Source organism: Phyllopteryx taeniolatus, chromosome 13, assembly GCF_024500385.1.
Source record: "Phyllopteryx taeniolatus isolate TA_2022b chromosome 13, UOR_Ptae_1.2, whole genome shotgun sequence".
NCBI classification, from domain to species: Eukaryota; Metazoa; Chordata; class Actinopteri; order Syngnathiformes; family Syngnathidae; genus Phyllopteryx; species Phyllopteryx taeniolatus.
The window spans coordinates 17,659,531-17,675,443 of record NC_084514.1 but is presented as its reverse complement, the minus strand read 5'-3'; the positions used below and the strand labels follow the sequence as shown (position 1 = coordinate 17,675,443).

General features: G+C 41.5%; 1 protein-coding gene and 1 long non-coding RNA gene across 16 annotated transcripts in view; one reads left to right on the top strand and one right to left on the bottom strand.

Annotated features, from left to right (window-relative positions):
• LOC133488382 (uncharacterized) overlaps window positions 1-15,913 on the top strand; it is a 37,083-nt gene that overhangs the window by 10,866 nt on the left and 10,304 nt on the right. For 2 of the 4 annotated variants that reach the window (XR_009791641.1, XR_009791642.1), the window contains exon 2: window positions 14,645-14,781. The exons of 1 other annotated variant lie outside the window; for it this stretch is intronic. This is a non-coding gene — a long non-coding RNA (uncharacterized LOC133488382). Of the gene's footprint in view, window positions 1-14,180; window positions 14,267-14,644; window positions 14,782-15,913 lie in introns of all 4 variants that reach the window. One more of the 4 variants, XR_009791643.1, reaches the window with a different exon arrangement.
• The window catches only part of klc1a (kinesin light chain 1a), a 34,541-nt gene continuing 18,882 nt past the window's right edge, over window positions 255-15,913 (bottom strand). For 2 of the 12 annotated variants that reach the window (XM_061796178.1, XM_061796175.1), the window contains 6 exons: window positions 15,662-15,729; window positions 15,477-15,585; window positions 13,593-13,754; window positions 6,540-6,667; window positions 4,826-4,898; window positions 255-2,915 (listed from right to left, as the gene is read on the bottom strand). In XM_061796178.1, the coding sequence (XP_061652162.1) occupies window positions 2,832-2,915; window positions 4,826-4,898; window positions 6,540-6,667; window positions 13,593-13,754; window positions 15,477-15,585; window positions 15,662-15,729 (624 nt within the window). In that variant the 3' untranslated portion in view covers window positions 255-2,831. Of the gene's footprint in view, window positions 2,916-4,825; window positions 5,005-6,191; window positions 6,668-7,905; window positions 10,360-13,592; window positions 13,755-15,476; window positions 15,586-15,661; window positions 15,730-15,913 lie in introns of those variants that run through there. The other 10 variants (XM_061796177.1, XM_061796179.1, XM_061796180.1 and 7 more) reach the window with 10 other exon arrangements.

The window sequence follows — 15,913 nt, the reverse complement described above, 5'->3', positions numbered from 1 at the left end:
TGTGCTTCCTAAAATGTTTCCTATTTTCCGAAAATTGCGATTGCTATTATGCTAACAATATCTGCAATGGTCCTAAAAAAGTCAAACTCCACACAAAGGATTGGTAATAGCTCTACAACAACAAAAAAGTTAACTTACTAAAGTTGCCATTACGACACAAAAGATAAACCAGACTTCCGACCTTCATTTACAAAGAGGAAAAGGTTGCACACGTAGTGACTTCTAATGTGCAGCAAACCAAACAAACACAACAGTACACTTCAACAACACCACAACTTTATTCTTCACTCACGTGACTAAATCGTGTCATTCGCAATTTGCACAAAACGTCTTAGTTTTGCCACTTGCGAACCTTTTAGCAGTTCTATGAAATTCAAACTTCATTTACATGAATGGAATTCCCGTCGTTTTCAATACATTCACGGCGGAAATGACGTCATCACTGTGCGGCAGCTGTTTGTCAGCGCGTCGATGCCAATAAGACCGATCAACAGTCACTTGAAGATTTGAGATCTAGCTATATATATATATATATATATATATATATATATTACAATACATGAGGTATAATAACTATAATAATATCAAATCTTGGAAAGGACAGCAAGTGTTAGGAATGACAGACGGCATATACATTGTTTTTGAAAATAATACAAACAAATAAAATGAGGGTTATTGCACATCTCTATTAGGAAAACAAGAGAAATATTAATAAAAGCATTACGTTGGCCTTTTGGACACGTGTTGATGAGGTTGAATTCATCTTCGACTTGTAATCTTTGTTCAGAATTTTTACACTTAAAATGACAGTTTTTATCATGTAAAATGAAAGCTTTTATGTATCAACAAACTTTTTTCGTCATAAAATGTTTTTCTTGTAAAATTTGTACTTGTCCTCCAAAATGTAAACTTGATCATATAACACATTTGTACGAAGTAAAAATGTGTGAGCATATGTCACATAAAATTTAAAAACAATTCTCATAAATTATGATTGTTTCCTTTAAAAACATTTGTGTGTGTAAAATTACAACAGACAACGTTTTCTAGTCTAATTATAGAAATTCAGTCTAATTATAGAAATTCAGACTTTAAAAAAAAAATTTTTTATCTTCCAACTTTTTAACGTCAAATGATGACATTTCCCTCCTAAAATGATTGTTGCGTGTTCGGGAATGTTGCGGCCCTTAAAAAGGCCTTTGGGTCATCACAATCGAAAGAACAAACAGCCATTCCGTTAATCATCCTCAGAATAACACAAAGTTGATTTGTGGCGCGGTAACGTTTCTCCCGGAAAGTAACGAGTCAGCGGTCTTCGTCTTCTTCATTCTAGTCAGCCGACAATCGTCATTCGTAAAAAGTCCAAATGTAAACGGGTTTGAAATCAAGTTGTTCTTTTTTTTTTTTATCGTCAAAAGCTTGTCAAATCTTGACAAGCGCGCTGGACAACTAAATCGGCAGATTCTTTTCTATCCCCAAATTCAATTTTTATCATAGATTTATGCACAATTTTGTTCGTAAAAGTGTGTTGGGCTTTTTTTCATGCAAAATGACAACTTTTTTATCATAAAATTCAAAGTTTTCATTTTTAAAATGACAACATTTTTCTGACAAAATAAGATGTTTCTTCTGCTAAAATCTGAACTTTTGTAATATTCCAACTTTTTTGTAATTTTGAGTCACGAAATGACCTTTTTTGGGGCAAAAACTTGGTTGTGATGTAAGCAAGCAAGCATCCGCGGTGACTGGTCGCCATCCCAGCTGACTCGGGGCGAAAGGCGGGGTTGCGCCCGCCCGCCGGCCCCGAAGCGCCAGCAGACGCGGACGAGCACGTGACGGCACCCACGTTCACACCGCCGCTGAGTGCGAACTCTACCCACAAGTATGTCCACAATCTTTCATCAAATATGTAATACGCCAACATTTTTCATGCGCTGTGCACATTTGTAATTTGGGAGTTGAAATATCACAACTTTTGACGTCAAATTCAAACATTTTTGCTCGCATAAGTATACTTTTTGGGGGAATTGAAAACTTTTTTCTTGTGAAATTCCAATTTGTTGTCATGTGTCCTTTTTGTCCTGTAAAATTCAGACTTTTTCATGTAAAATACATTTTCCTTGTAATAGTTTGACCGTTTTAATGGTGGTGGTTGAAATTTGGAGTTGTAAAATTATGACTTCTTTTCACATGAAATACAAACTTTCTCCAGAAAATGATAGAAAAGTTTTTTTTCCTTTCTTTTTTTAAAATACAACTCCGACTTTTCCTTATGAAATCTTAACTTTTCTGTCATGAGTATGATTTGTATTCATGTAATACACAAATGACAAATTCTCGAAGCGACTTTTTGTTTTATGCTGGCTGTTGCAATTTGGAGTCTTCAAATGACGACTTTTTCCATGCTGTAAATGTAAAGCTTTTCTCTCGTATATTACACCTATTTCCCGGGTTGAAAAAACCCAAAACAAACAAAAAAAAAAAATCACTTTTCTCCTGTAAGTTAACAAACATGTCAGTGCGTGAGAGTTGGAGTCGAGAACGAGCGCGTCCGTCGTCTTCGTGCGGCCGCCGGCCGACAATTGTCGTTCACAGAAAGTTTCAACAACTGCAATTGAACGCGGTACTTCAAAAACAACCGAACGTTTTTCATCCTAAGGCGTGCCCGGACTACTACGACATCGAGCGTGAGTTCCAAGACCGCGAGACGTTTTGGAGACTCGGACAGCGGGCGCGTCGGCTCACGTCCAATCCAATCGGAGCGGGAAAGACGTACGGTATTTACAAGGACGAGGAGCGGTACGTCTGTGTCGTCGTCGTCGTCGTGCCCGTCAACGCGCCAGGTCGGTGTGGCTGGCGCTCAGGTCGCGGCTCTTCTTCAGACGAGAATTTCGTTCCTGGATGATGCCCCCAAACAAAAACAAAAACAAAAAAATTAGGAGGAAATCTAAACGTCATTTAAAAATGCTTTTGACGTTGTGCTAAGCTGCTAATGCTAGGAAAGCATAACAAGTGTTGGCAAAGTCGAAAAGTATGTCGAGGATTGGAAACAAAACAAAAAGAAAAGACATCAAGGAACGTTTGCGCCACTGACAACTAGAGTGGGCTAACTCCATGTTTGCCATTTTGAAGTTCAGCGCAGAAATGACATTTATTCATTTCGGGTGAATACGCAAGGTTTACTTCCAGTTTGGAACTACAGCGGGCACTCGGCACTTTTCCTGATTCATCTGCGTAACAATGCGCCAACTCCCGAAAGTACCTACGGTAGTGCTTCAGTATCGTCGTAAAAGCGAATCATAATGACAGACATGTTTGGATTTGGACCGCTATGACACTAAACTTCTTCTAATCCAAGATACTGATACCGAGCGGGAACCCACCCAGGAAACCGAAGATGGCGACGGCACCGCAGTTGCGGACAGAAGTGCGAGCTCTATGGTCCCGAGTCCAAAATCATTACGTTCGGCAAAATGGCGAACAAACCCTCTAAATTAGGGCCAAAATGGAGTTAGCCCACTCTAGTTCTCGGGGGCTCATTTGACACTAGCAAGTTGCTAATGTTAGCGTGAGCATAACAAACTGTTTCAAGTTAGAGAATTCCAGTACAGTATATGAAACACAACTCTTATTACACACGTTAGGGTAGACAAAACATGCAACAGCCTGTTTGAATCCATTAAGTTGAACGATGATTCTTTATTTTACGATGACATGCAAAAAAGTTCTCATTTGAAGCGAAAATAGTTATTTCACATTTTTAAAAAAACAAATTGAATGCCTTCGGAGAACGTAATGACATCGCGTCATGAGAATTTTAGCAGAAGCAATGCGGAATTAGACAGGAAAACGTTTTCATTTGAAAAGAAAAAGGGGAACCCCAATTGTATGGAAAAAATAATTTAATTCACCTGAAAAATGAAAAGCTTTGTGATCTGTTTTCAATCATACTTGAAAAATATTGTAAGTACGAGAATTTTTTTTGTTAGAAATGCCCAAATGTTACCACAAAGAAAGTCGTCATCTTAAGGGAAAAATGTTTTCATTATACTATTTTACAAGGAAGAAAATGTTTGATTTCATGAGAAAAGTTTGAATCCCACATGAAAAGGGTTTTGGAAAAGTCCTAATTTTAGGTTTTCATTTGACATGACTTCCAAGTGAGCAAAGCCGGAAAACGGGTTCACGGACTTCCTGCGCCTGCTACGCTAACGGTCGTGACTTCGGCTCGATGACGTGATTGTTTGAACTCAAACTTGCTCAAACGGTTTCTTTATGGCTGCTGTCTTTGGGCAAAATTGAAATACATGTATATCATTTATTTATACAAATATATGTAAACGTGAAGGAGTACGGAAGCGTATTGCATTCACTTGGATAAAAAAAAAAAAATTATGTTTTTCAGTCCTTTTTTTGAGGGCTTTGTTTTTTGGAATATTTTTTTTTCTGTTTTTCAGAGTTGTTACACAGAAAAACAGGAAAGAAATTACTCAGAAAACAGAGAAAAATAATGAGTCAGAAAAACAGAAATACTCAGGGAAAAAAAAAACAAAGCCCTCAAAAACATTACTCCCATAATTTTATTTCTTTATTTTTTTTAATCCAAGTGAATGCAATACGCTTCCGTAAAGGAGTAAACATCGGATATTGTCGTCTGTGGTGAAGATGTGTTTAAAAAAATATTTAAGACATTGTAGACGTTTAACATTCGTACGGGTGCTTCGTCCCGGTCGCCTGCTGGAGGGCGGAGTCACGCGCCGGAAGCGCGTCGACCTGTTTTGTCCAAAGCGGAAGTAGGTTGTCAAAACGTGGTCAATTTGCTTACTTGGTAGTCGCGCGGACCGAGCGCCGCCTCCTGGGCCACGTTGAGAACCCCGAGTGAGCTGGCCCGCTTCAAGCTGTGCCGTCACGCGGCATGGGGGGGGCGAGAACACGCGTAATCACACTCGGTTAGTCGGACGGACACGCGCGCTGACGTCGGCAACCACAACATGCAGTCATCACCTGAGTGAGGAGGAGGAGGAGTGGGATGAAGGCCACACGTCACCATCATTTGAAAAGTTTGAATTTTACATGGGAAAAAATGTGTGGACAAAAGTTAGAATTTTAGCTGAACGTTTTTTTTTTTTTTGTCTGTTTAAATTACCCACGTCATGATGTCATGATAGTCTTTATGAAGTATGCAACATTTGACCTGAAAGTTGTCATTTTCAATTTTCAATTTAGTGAAAGACGTTTTAAAACTTTTAAAAGTTGTCATTTTGAGTAAAGTTACAACTCAGTGTGAAATAAACCTTTCATCATATAAGAAAAACCTCCAAATTTAAGAAAAAAATCGAAATTTGAATTGGGAAAGTCACAACTATGTGAAAAGTAATTTTCTAGCATTTTGAATAAACATGAAAACATAAAAATTTGACATGAAAAATGTCATTTTAAAAAATGTTTTCATCCTACATAAAAGTTGTAATCTCGACTCAACAAAGTCACCAATTTACGAGAAAAAACGTTTTCATGATACACGAAAGGTCCGAACCTTACAAGAAAACAATCACAAGTTTCATTTTACACGAGAATCAAAGCATCGAAATTGTACATTCAAAATGTCGTCCTTTTATAAGGAAAACTTTGTAATTACATGAGAAAAATGTTTTCATCATTCATGAAAAGTCGTAACTTTGCAAAAAAATATATATCTTAATTTGAAGTGGATAAGTCAGAACGGTGCAGTCTTAATTTTTTTTAAACATTTTAAATGTATGCAAAAATGAAAGTCATAAATTTACAAATTTAGTGACATTCATAATGAAGGTATTGACAAGGCCATCATCATCATCGTCATCCCCCTTCCGCCTCATTAGGAATCCCAGCGGCGCCGCTGCAATATGATTGGCTGCTGTATCCCGGCACAACGCGCCCTGCCGCTACCAGACGGGAAAGGACGCGAGTTAAGTGTGGCGGCGTGAATATGAAGCCCGCTAACTCTAACCCGGCCTCACCCTAAACCGAAGCATAACTATTGATTTTGTACAAAAGGGATACGTATTTGGATGGATGGATGGATCTGGTCGCCCGCCCCCCCCCCCCCTCCCCGCCATACGGGAGCCAATCACGTTGCAGCCGGCCGCGTCACCCTTCTGCCACCGACGCGCCAAGCGGGAAGTCAAAGCAGACCAGAGAGCACATGCCGGTCCACATTCGAGTGTCATTTATTCTTAAATGAAACAGAACATGAAAATGGAAAGGACAACGACAGCCGTGCGGCGTGTTCCGTTCAAAATAAAAGCCCACAAGAAGCAATAAATATTAGTGAACAATGAATAACAACAAAAGCATACAAATAAAAGCAGATCCTGTGCAGATTGGCATGACAACAGCGGCAGATTTTTATTTTCCTCAGGACAGTCATGAAAATATGACTTCCAGTCAAAGAAACGTAGCCAATCTTTAGCTTTTGGTTAGTGCGGCAGGCGCCCCCTGCAGACCGGGAGGTCCAGCGGGTCCCTCCTGGCGCCTCGAGAGGTTTCGGAGATAGTTACCCGGCGTTTTTGGGCTCGCCGCCGCTTCCGCCGCCTTTGAGCTTGCGCACCAACTTCTCGCTGCTGCGACGAAGCGACGCTCGCAGTTTTCCGAAGGAGCCGCTACGCTTCAGAGCGCCGGAGCCGTCCTGATCGGGACACAACATTAGGAACACACGCACGACTCCTCGAATACGTTGCAGCGCTAGCTCGACTCGAGAGTGCCCCTATGTAGCCGTTTTCAAATGGAAGATCGGCCGTTGCCGTCACATTAATAAGTCTCAAACAAAAAGGTGCCAACTTGTATTTGTAAAGGCCAAATGTGTCATCCTTGCATTGGATGGCGTGCGTACCTAACCAAGTGGCCGGTGAGCGTACGGCGTATACGCGAGGCGTGACAATAAAGAAACCAGACTGAGAGACCAGACCAGTCCCGCAGTAGACTTGTTTTGCGTGAAGGCCGCCTTTGTGAACCAGGTTGATCATTTGCTATCAATTGCCTTACCTGGATCAATAAACGTTAAATACATCAGTAAATAAAGCTTGGAATTTTTCCTTGTCGTTTGGCTCACTTTACTTTAGTTACGCAACAGTGTGTGTGTGCGCGCGCGCGCTATGCCGACGCCTGAAAAAGAATCAATGAGCAAGAGAAGTGAACGATCCTGGCGAGAAATGCCAATCTCCTTTCTTTATTGTCACATATGCCAGCGACTACGCCAACGTGCAGGATTCATGATTTCAACCCAAACGTCATGAAAGAAACAACAACAACATGGAACCAACAGATACGATTATTGACTGCGTGTCCATTTATTCCTGCACTTCGTGATTGTGAAGAGAGAGCGACATCTCAATAAATTACACAACGGTGTCAAAAGCTCCTTTTCGGGTGAGGGAGTCCCATTCTCATATTCTCGAGATGCACGACACACGCTCAGAGTGAAATAGTTTAGGATTTTTGGTGGTTGTTGTAAATATATATGTATCATTTGGATGATTATTGCTTACAGCAAAGGAAAACCCAAATTCACCTCACCATCGTAAGAAACCGGAATATTACACGACTAACAATCAAGACAAGGACAATGATTGTGAATGTACAAACGAGGCAGGAATTTGCACTCTGAAAAGTATTTTCCCAATCTATATTCATGGATGTGTACTGAAATGAATGAACTTTTCGACCGTATTCAAGCTGTAATTTCCATAGCAACAAAGGCTGGGGAGCACCGAGGTCTCCCAACGTAAGTTAAGCAACCGATCGCTGCGATAGCAAAGTTAAAGAGATGATTTCTGATGACAGTTCCTCGTCAAGTAAATATAAAGTAATGCTCGCTGCGTTTGTTGTGACGATAGCGGAAGAAAAAGAGGCGTCACACACACAAAGTTGATGTGAGTGAAGAATTCAAGTTTAATTAGAAGTTAAGAAAGATGCACACATACATAGCAGGAGAAGATTAGTAGAAGAACAACAACAACAACAACATACACGATATTGCCAAAGGTATTGGCTCACATCTGATTTGAAGCGACATCTCATTCTGAATCCGTATGCTTTCATATGATGCTGCAAATCAACCCAAAGGTGTTCTACGGGGTTGAGGTCAGGACTCAAGTTCATCCACACCAAATCCTTGCTTTGTGCACTGGTGCACTGACACGTTGGAACAGAAAGGGGTAATCCCCAAATTGATTGACTGTCCAAAATCTCTTAGTACGCTGAAGCATTCAGAGTTCCTTTACTGAACTCAGGGTTGAATATTTTGGACAGTTTGGAGATGGCCCATTCCTGTTCCAACATGGCGGTGCATCAGTGCACAAATCAAGGCTCATAAATGCACGGATGAGAAAGTTTGAGGTAGATGAACTTGACTGGCCCACACAGAGTCCTGACCTCAACCCCAGAGAAGACTTTTGGATGAATCAAGAGTGGCGACTGACAGCCAGACCTTCTCCTCCAACATCAGTGCGTGAGCTCACAAATGCGCTCGTGGAAAAATGAACACACATTCCCATAAAGTCACTCCTAAACCTTGTGGAAAACCTTCCCAGAAGAGTCGGTGGACCGACGTCATATTAAACCATGTGGATTAAGAATGGGATGTCATTTCAATTCATATCTGAGTCAAGTGGGACCGAGATCGTGCCGCAAAAAAGATCCATTCGTAGTGATTGGGGAGTAGGGAACCAGTGAATGATTCTGAACGCAGTCGCTGCATTCAGAATCATTCACTCATTCTCTACTCCTGAATCACGACAAGGATTTTCACTGCACATTTTTGGAATGACCTAGATTTGCGATGTAAAAAAAATCCCATTCTAGTGTTTCGGGAGGAGAAAATGAGCGAATGATTCCGAACGCAGCGACCGGGTCCCTACTCCCGAATCACTGTATTAAGATTTTTCATATCGAACATGTGCGCATGCAAACATCTCGGACACATCCCAACATGGCGTCACGCACTAACCCCTATTTATGCGCATGTCACTTGATATTTTTGGTATTATTTACAGAGCTTGGAGCGTGAACGGAGTGAAGGTGAACGAACTCAAGAGCGCCGCATTCCGCAAAACTAGCGAGTGGTACATTTCACACTTCTGCCAAGGACAAAATGCAAAATGCGCTCACCATTCATTTAGCCAGATGAAAGTTTGGTGCTGAAACAAATGTGGCATTTCAGCGGTCAAGTAAAGAGGAAAAAAAAAAAAAAAAAAAAAGTTAAAAGACTACCGTAAAAATAGAATAAACCACTCATGTTTCATTTTAAAATGGATTATATTCATTAATATTTACTTGAGTTACAATTAAGTAACCAATTCATTCAAAATGAAAAACAATTCTACATACTTCAATTTTACTAACATTTAAATTGTATTATTTCACAAGTCAATTCAGCATTGATTTAATATGCTAAATGGAAAATAGTTTTTAAAAATAAAGGTCATTCTCGTGGTTTTTTTATTGATATCTATTTAATATTAGATTATAATTAGTGAATCGATTTAATAAAAAGTGTGTATTTTTTAATGTATTAATAATAATCATGAATTATAATATTGTAATGTATTTAGTATCATTTAACCAATTATTCAGTCAGAAAAATGAGTACAAAATGAAAAAAAATGACATTTTAAATACCCAATTTTGGTCTAGCTGTATCTAGTATCTCTGCATTATGTGATTAATTAAAAATGGAAAACTATGATGGAAGTTTTGAACTATTGGCTACTAACAAAGCCCAAAAACCGCAAAGGTCTTCCTTCTTGCAGGAATATTTTTGACATAAACACTGGGAAACACCAAAAGTTGTCTTTTAGACGAGAACGCAAGACCAGCCAGCCCACTTGCGCCAAATTCGACCGTTTACGGCTACTTGGCACAACCTTGGCTGATGAACCACATGCTGCTTCACCGCGTCTAAAGACAAGGTCGTTTTTAGCAGATGTTTTTCGTTCATGTTTGACTGAAGGCGGCTGACATCGTACAGAATGCATCAAGTCGTTACTATAAGTCACATGACTACGATGTCATCAGCGGGGGGCGTTGCGATGTTTCCCGACCGGACCTACGTGGGTCTGTACAGAGTTCACGCACGAGTGAGTGGACTAGAAAGAGCGTGTCGAGACAAGTGGATGGCAAAGAACAACTACAAGCTTACAAGTTTTACATTTTTACAAGAAGCGTCATCCCTCCCCAAGCGGAAGAAAAAGACGAAGATGGAAGAAGAAGAGGAAGAAGAGCGAGGTGTCACTGCTTGCAAGGCTCGAGGCGTCCATCACAGAAGACGAGCATTTACAAGCGTTACAAGGCATCTGAAGGTTAGGCCTGCTGCTGCTGCTGCTGGTCCACCCGGCGGCGGCGTAGGAGGCAGGAAGAAGAGGAGGAGGAGAGACAGACAGGAAGATGATGATGAAGATAGGTTATCAGCAAGGCTTGGAGATGGAGCACATCAGCACATCAAGTTGGTTAACGCTCCTGTTAGGTCGCTGCTTTGGTACGACGCAGATGTTCAAGGGTCAAAGCGACTCGCTACATGTTTACGGCCATTTGGCAAATGCTAAGAGCGCAGCGGCCTCTCGGTGGTGCCGCCGAATTGGGAAGAAATATTCACCTTCAATATGGCTGGTTGTTTCTATGTGCCCTGCTATTGGCTGGCGACCAGTTCAGGGTGTACCCCGCCTCTCGCCCGAAATTAGCTTTGATAGGCTCCAACACGCCCGCGACCCCAGTGAGGATAAGCGCTACAGAAAATGGAAAATATAATTATGCTACCGGAGGGTCGCCGGTTCGTATTCCCGCACGAGCGTGTGTCGTCGTCGTCGTGGTGTCCCGGGCGAGACGCTTAACCCGCAACGCCTACGAATGAATGCGCAGAATGGCAGATGCGCCTCCGTCAGACTGCCCCCTGCAGGGCAGCTGTGGCGACACAAGTAGCGTCCCACCACCCACCTGGTGCGACCGAGGGGGGGGATCGATCATGTGTGAAATTGCCTTGAAAAGCGCTATAGAAGTGGAAGGCATTAGTAGTAGTAGTAGTTATTACTATGAACTAGAGGTACAACTAATTGATGATCAAACTAACGGACAACTATTCATTGATTGATTGATTAACCGTTTGGAAAACTTGACATTACATTTCCATGAACTTTAATTAAATTAAAAAATGAAAAGACAAAAATAACAAAAACGAGAGTACCACAAAGAAAAGATATGTTTACAATTTAATAGGATTAAACATGAAAAGCCTGATTATAAATAATGCAACATGTATATAATAAGAACATTCAAATACGGCCAGCAAAAGTATTACTAACATTTCTTTTTACATCTAAAACTTGTCCCACAACATAATACGACGGTTAGACGTGAAAAGTATGAAGACGACATGATAATATAGAATTTTGAAAAATATATCTTAAAAGACAAAAAAGAAGAAAAATGAGAGTAGGAGTAGTAGTATTATCCAACTTGTTTTCTATTTAGACATGTTTTTTTCCTTGGTATTTTCAAATTCAAAATAGGTCAACGCGACCCGCAACAAAACAGGAGGGTTAAAAATGAAAAGATGACGCGAGCAGCCAGCCAGACATCGAACAAGCCGTCGACTGTTTTCTGCTCAGACGTCAAGCAGAGGCGGAAGAAAACGCCACTTGCACACGCACACATCGAACAGCCAGTCGGCGTACAGTACAGAGCCCGTGTTGACATAGTGGAGATGAAGGTCAGAGGCACTTTTAAGTCACCCCGTTTGTTGACAACATGGCTGACACAGCAGGAGATGCCGATTGATTGTCTCGGGGGTGCTATGTACGGTGGCCCGGAAGTGCAAAATAATATAACAAATTGTGAAACACTTTTACATTTCAGAAAACACGTTAACAAATTACAATTGAGACAACCCGGAAAGGGAGGGTCCCATTTCACAGACATTCTCATGGCCTTTCTCGGCAAGACCCGCCCCCGCTTCAACATGATTGGCTCCTGCATCGCGGGAAGGGTAGGCTACGCAGATGTCCATCCCAAATATAGTTTTAAAAAAAAATGTATAAAGACGTTTATTATGGTTAGGTTTGGGACGAGGGTTGGGGTTAAAGCAGTTTAGGATGCGTTAAGGTGAGGGTTATGGCGGTTAAGGCTGGCGCACACCGAGCACCGCCGCCGAAGCCGATTGAACTACGGCGCAGCGTGCGTGATTTGGCAACCGTTTCCTTGAGCGGCCGATCGGTTGCCGAGAAAGGCCGTGGAATTTCCAAGAATGTCTGTGAAATGGGACCCGCCCTTTCCGGGTTGTCTCAATTGTAATTTGTTTCGTCTTTTGTAAGTCTTTCTGCTTTTGTTCATTTGTTTTCTGAAATGTAAAAGTGTTTTGCAATTTGTTAGATTGTTTTGCACTTCCAGGCCACCGTAGCTACGACTAGTGCTGCTATGCAAAGAAAGCCGTAGATCTAGATGCCGTTAGTGGCGTGGAGAGATGATATGAAAGCAGTCTGAGAGCTGAGCAAGCATTTTTTTCGGCATTAGTGGACATTTTAGACAGAAAAGAGTCACAAGTGAAAGAATGATGTGTGTAATACTAAAGGAGCTACAACAACACTAAAAAGTTATTTGGTGCTTAGATGAGCTGACACTTGCTACAAGAAGCACAAAAAGCATCTCGAATATCTATGCGCACGTTTCCACCAAGCAGTCCAGTTCAGTTCAGTACGGTACGATATGGTTTCAAGCTATCCCTAAAACCTTTCATAGCGTTACCCTAAAAACTGTACCTGGCACTCCAACATAAGGATGCCAAAAAGATTTCCAAACACAAGCAACGTGTCCCATACTGAACGGAAGCAAAGTGTACTGCTTGATGGAACTCGAGTGGTACCTTGACTCGCAAGTTGAATTGATTCCGTGACCAAGCTCTCAATCAAATATCAATAAAAGCATATTTTGCATGTTTACCGTAAGGACATTTATTGCAGACGCGTGCAGTGTTGGGCCAGTGAAAAACTTTGCCAAAAACAACACAGGAGCGTCTGTAAGTGATTTTTAAGACACTATTAGTTGTGTAATGTACATATAACATGATGTATGAGTGAGCTGCATCATAGCGGTTTTTTGTTTTGTTTTGTTTTTTTACCTTAGCAAACGCTAAGGTTGATGCTATACACTCAGGACCGACATATCCAGTTTAAGGATAGAAGTCCAGCCCTCAATGAGAATAAAATGCGATTACTCAACGAAATCTATAGGATAATCGATTCTAAAATGATTCGATAGTGGCAGCCCTAATAAGAAGCCAGTAAAAAGTTGTTTGTTCAACTAATTTACAACTAGTGTTCTCATTTTGTAGTTGTTGCATCGGTAACTGTGGCTCCCCTTTCCCACATGCGAGGGCATTACAGCATTATCAACCAAGCAAGGGCTCTTAACTTGAAAAATATCCTAAGTTGTTCGTCAAGGTACCACAGTAGGCTACAGCAGCTTCCTACCAGTCAATCAACAACATACTCTGACGACTGCGACCATAAAGTATCAACGCTGAGTGTAAACAATAATGGCTGGCGAGGGCTGTGTACTGCACTTACCCCGTTCCACTCCACGCTCATACTCACTTCCTCGCCGCCGTCGGGCCCGCTCTCGTACTTGACCGTGTCTGAGGTCAAGCTCTCGCGGCTGCGCTGCTTCTCGCGGGCCTCCGGCTCGCCCAGCACGTCGGCCAGGCGCTGCTTGTGCGCCGTGTCCAGACCCTAAACCATAAAAGGATTCAAGGTTCCATTTTGAGCTATTATTGTGTTGAGAATGTACTCTGAAATGCACTATTTATACTCAAAATGACGACTAATGATTTTGACTCAAACATTTGTCCCAGGGCAGGAACACTTGAAAATGGGAATTAAATCGTAATAATGATTTCAATTCAGTCTTCTGTGGCATGGCAGCAATTTGCGATGTACTGCAACTTCAGCTTACGGTCACACGCCCTTACATGGGCAACAGGAGGAAGTTGTGATGCTACTTAGCATATTTAGTGCGTTGGCATATGCAAGCAACATACAAGGAAAATTGATTGACAAAAAAATTCTGCCGTTTAGAACACTTGAGCCCATATTTTTGTTAGATTTTTTTTATTTTTTATTGCCGGTGTTCAAATTTGCTTCTGTATATTGTCGCAGTTGTGCGGAAACCCGTCCTCCCCAAAAGGCTACTTTTAAGGACGTCATCTTGCTTGAGTTACCAAAGAGCGCACCGCACCGTTCAGGTATTATACCTTGTATCGCTATCATATACCGTTGTGCAGTAACAGCAACACCACCCCAAAAATCATTTTCAATCACTAATATGCTAAACAAAACAATTGATCACGCTGTTGTTGCTTAAAATGCCAGGCCACGCCACCAGCACCACACTGCAAAAACTAAATTTTTGAGACAATTTTCCCTTGTGTCAAGCTCATTTTGATTGAAATAAATAGGGAAACAAATGGATTAAGTGGAGTAAGTTTTGTTTTTTTTCTTAGCATTTTTGATTCAACTACAACTCCACTAGCATTTTTTTTTTCCTGGACTGATTTCAAGTAAGTATTAGCTTGAAACAAGTGAAACTAGAAATGATGTTCTATTTCATCCCTCGTGCCCAGGTGGAGATTTGAATAACAACAAAGTCGCATGTGCCCTCCCGCTGCCACCCCTTAGCATGCAGCATAGAAGCGTGGAATGCCTTCCTACTTCTCGCGCTTCGGTCGACTGTGCTTGTGGCTCGTTGCAGTCTACAAAGGTGATGAGTCTTTTTTTTTTGAAGTGTTATCATTTATTTTGTTTTTATTAGGTTTGACTAGAAATAAGACAAGTATTCTTGGTAACTTTTTGAGTTTTTGTAGTGCGCCCACTCACATCAAAGTATGCGCTCACGCCGGACAAAAAGCCTTTGACCGTGGATACATTATCTTCTCAAACACTTTTTCAAGGGTCTTTAAGGCAGGAGTGATGCAATAAATATAAAAACGATCAAATTATTATTATTCAGATTCTAACTTTCAATTTTGAGGCGCCATCATGTCACATGGCTCCCGCAGCATGAGGGAAGAGGCGGAGTTTACCAACCCTTCTCTGACAGTTGGGCCTTCATAAATCTGTTCTCACGCTGTTTCCACATCTTTCAATTGGACAACAGAGGACATGGGGACAGACCAATATTATTGATGTATGAAAAAATATGAAATTGATCATATTTGGATACCCGACAGCGACGATAGATGATTTCATATTCATGTACAGTTGCCACATACATTGATACAGTTCATTGCCCAATGTTGTAAATATGCACATAGCGACATTTTGGACATTATTATTCTTGTGTGCGGCTACTGACCGCTTGATATAAAATACAAATAATGAGAAACTCATTGGCACACGTGGCCCAAGTATGGTTCCGAACGTGTCATTTGCGTGCGTGCGTGCAGTCGGCGGCACCTGCTTCCTGGAACGCACGGCGGCCTCCTCCAGGGTCTCGGCCGCCTCGAACTTGCCCTGCCGCTTGTAGAGCGCGCCCAGATTCTTCAGCGTGGTGGTGACGGTGGGGCTGCGGCAACAACACATCACCTTAGCTCAAACAAACACTTTCCACTGTTCAATTGTCATCATGGTTTTAAAATCACCTGGCGACTTTACAAGCTTTATACCAGCCTCCGTACTCTCCGAAAGGTGAGCCGTCCTTCTGCTTGCCCTGGGAGAAAACCACAGCATTGTGATTTCAAACATAGTGATTTGTTTCAAATCACACCCCAATAACACAATGAATTTAACCCTCGTAAAAACTCAAAATTCAGAGATCTTATTTCAGTGATTTTTCACGTGAACTTCGAGGATACCGCTGGCGTCAGGCCGAAACCTCGCAAGTTTCAATTTGG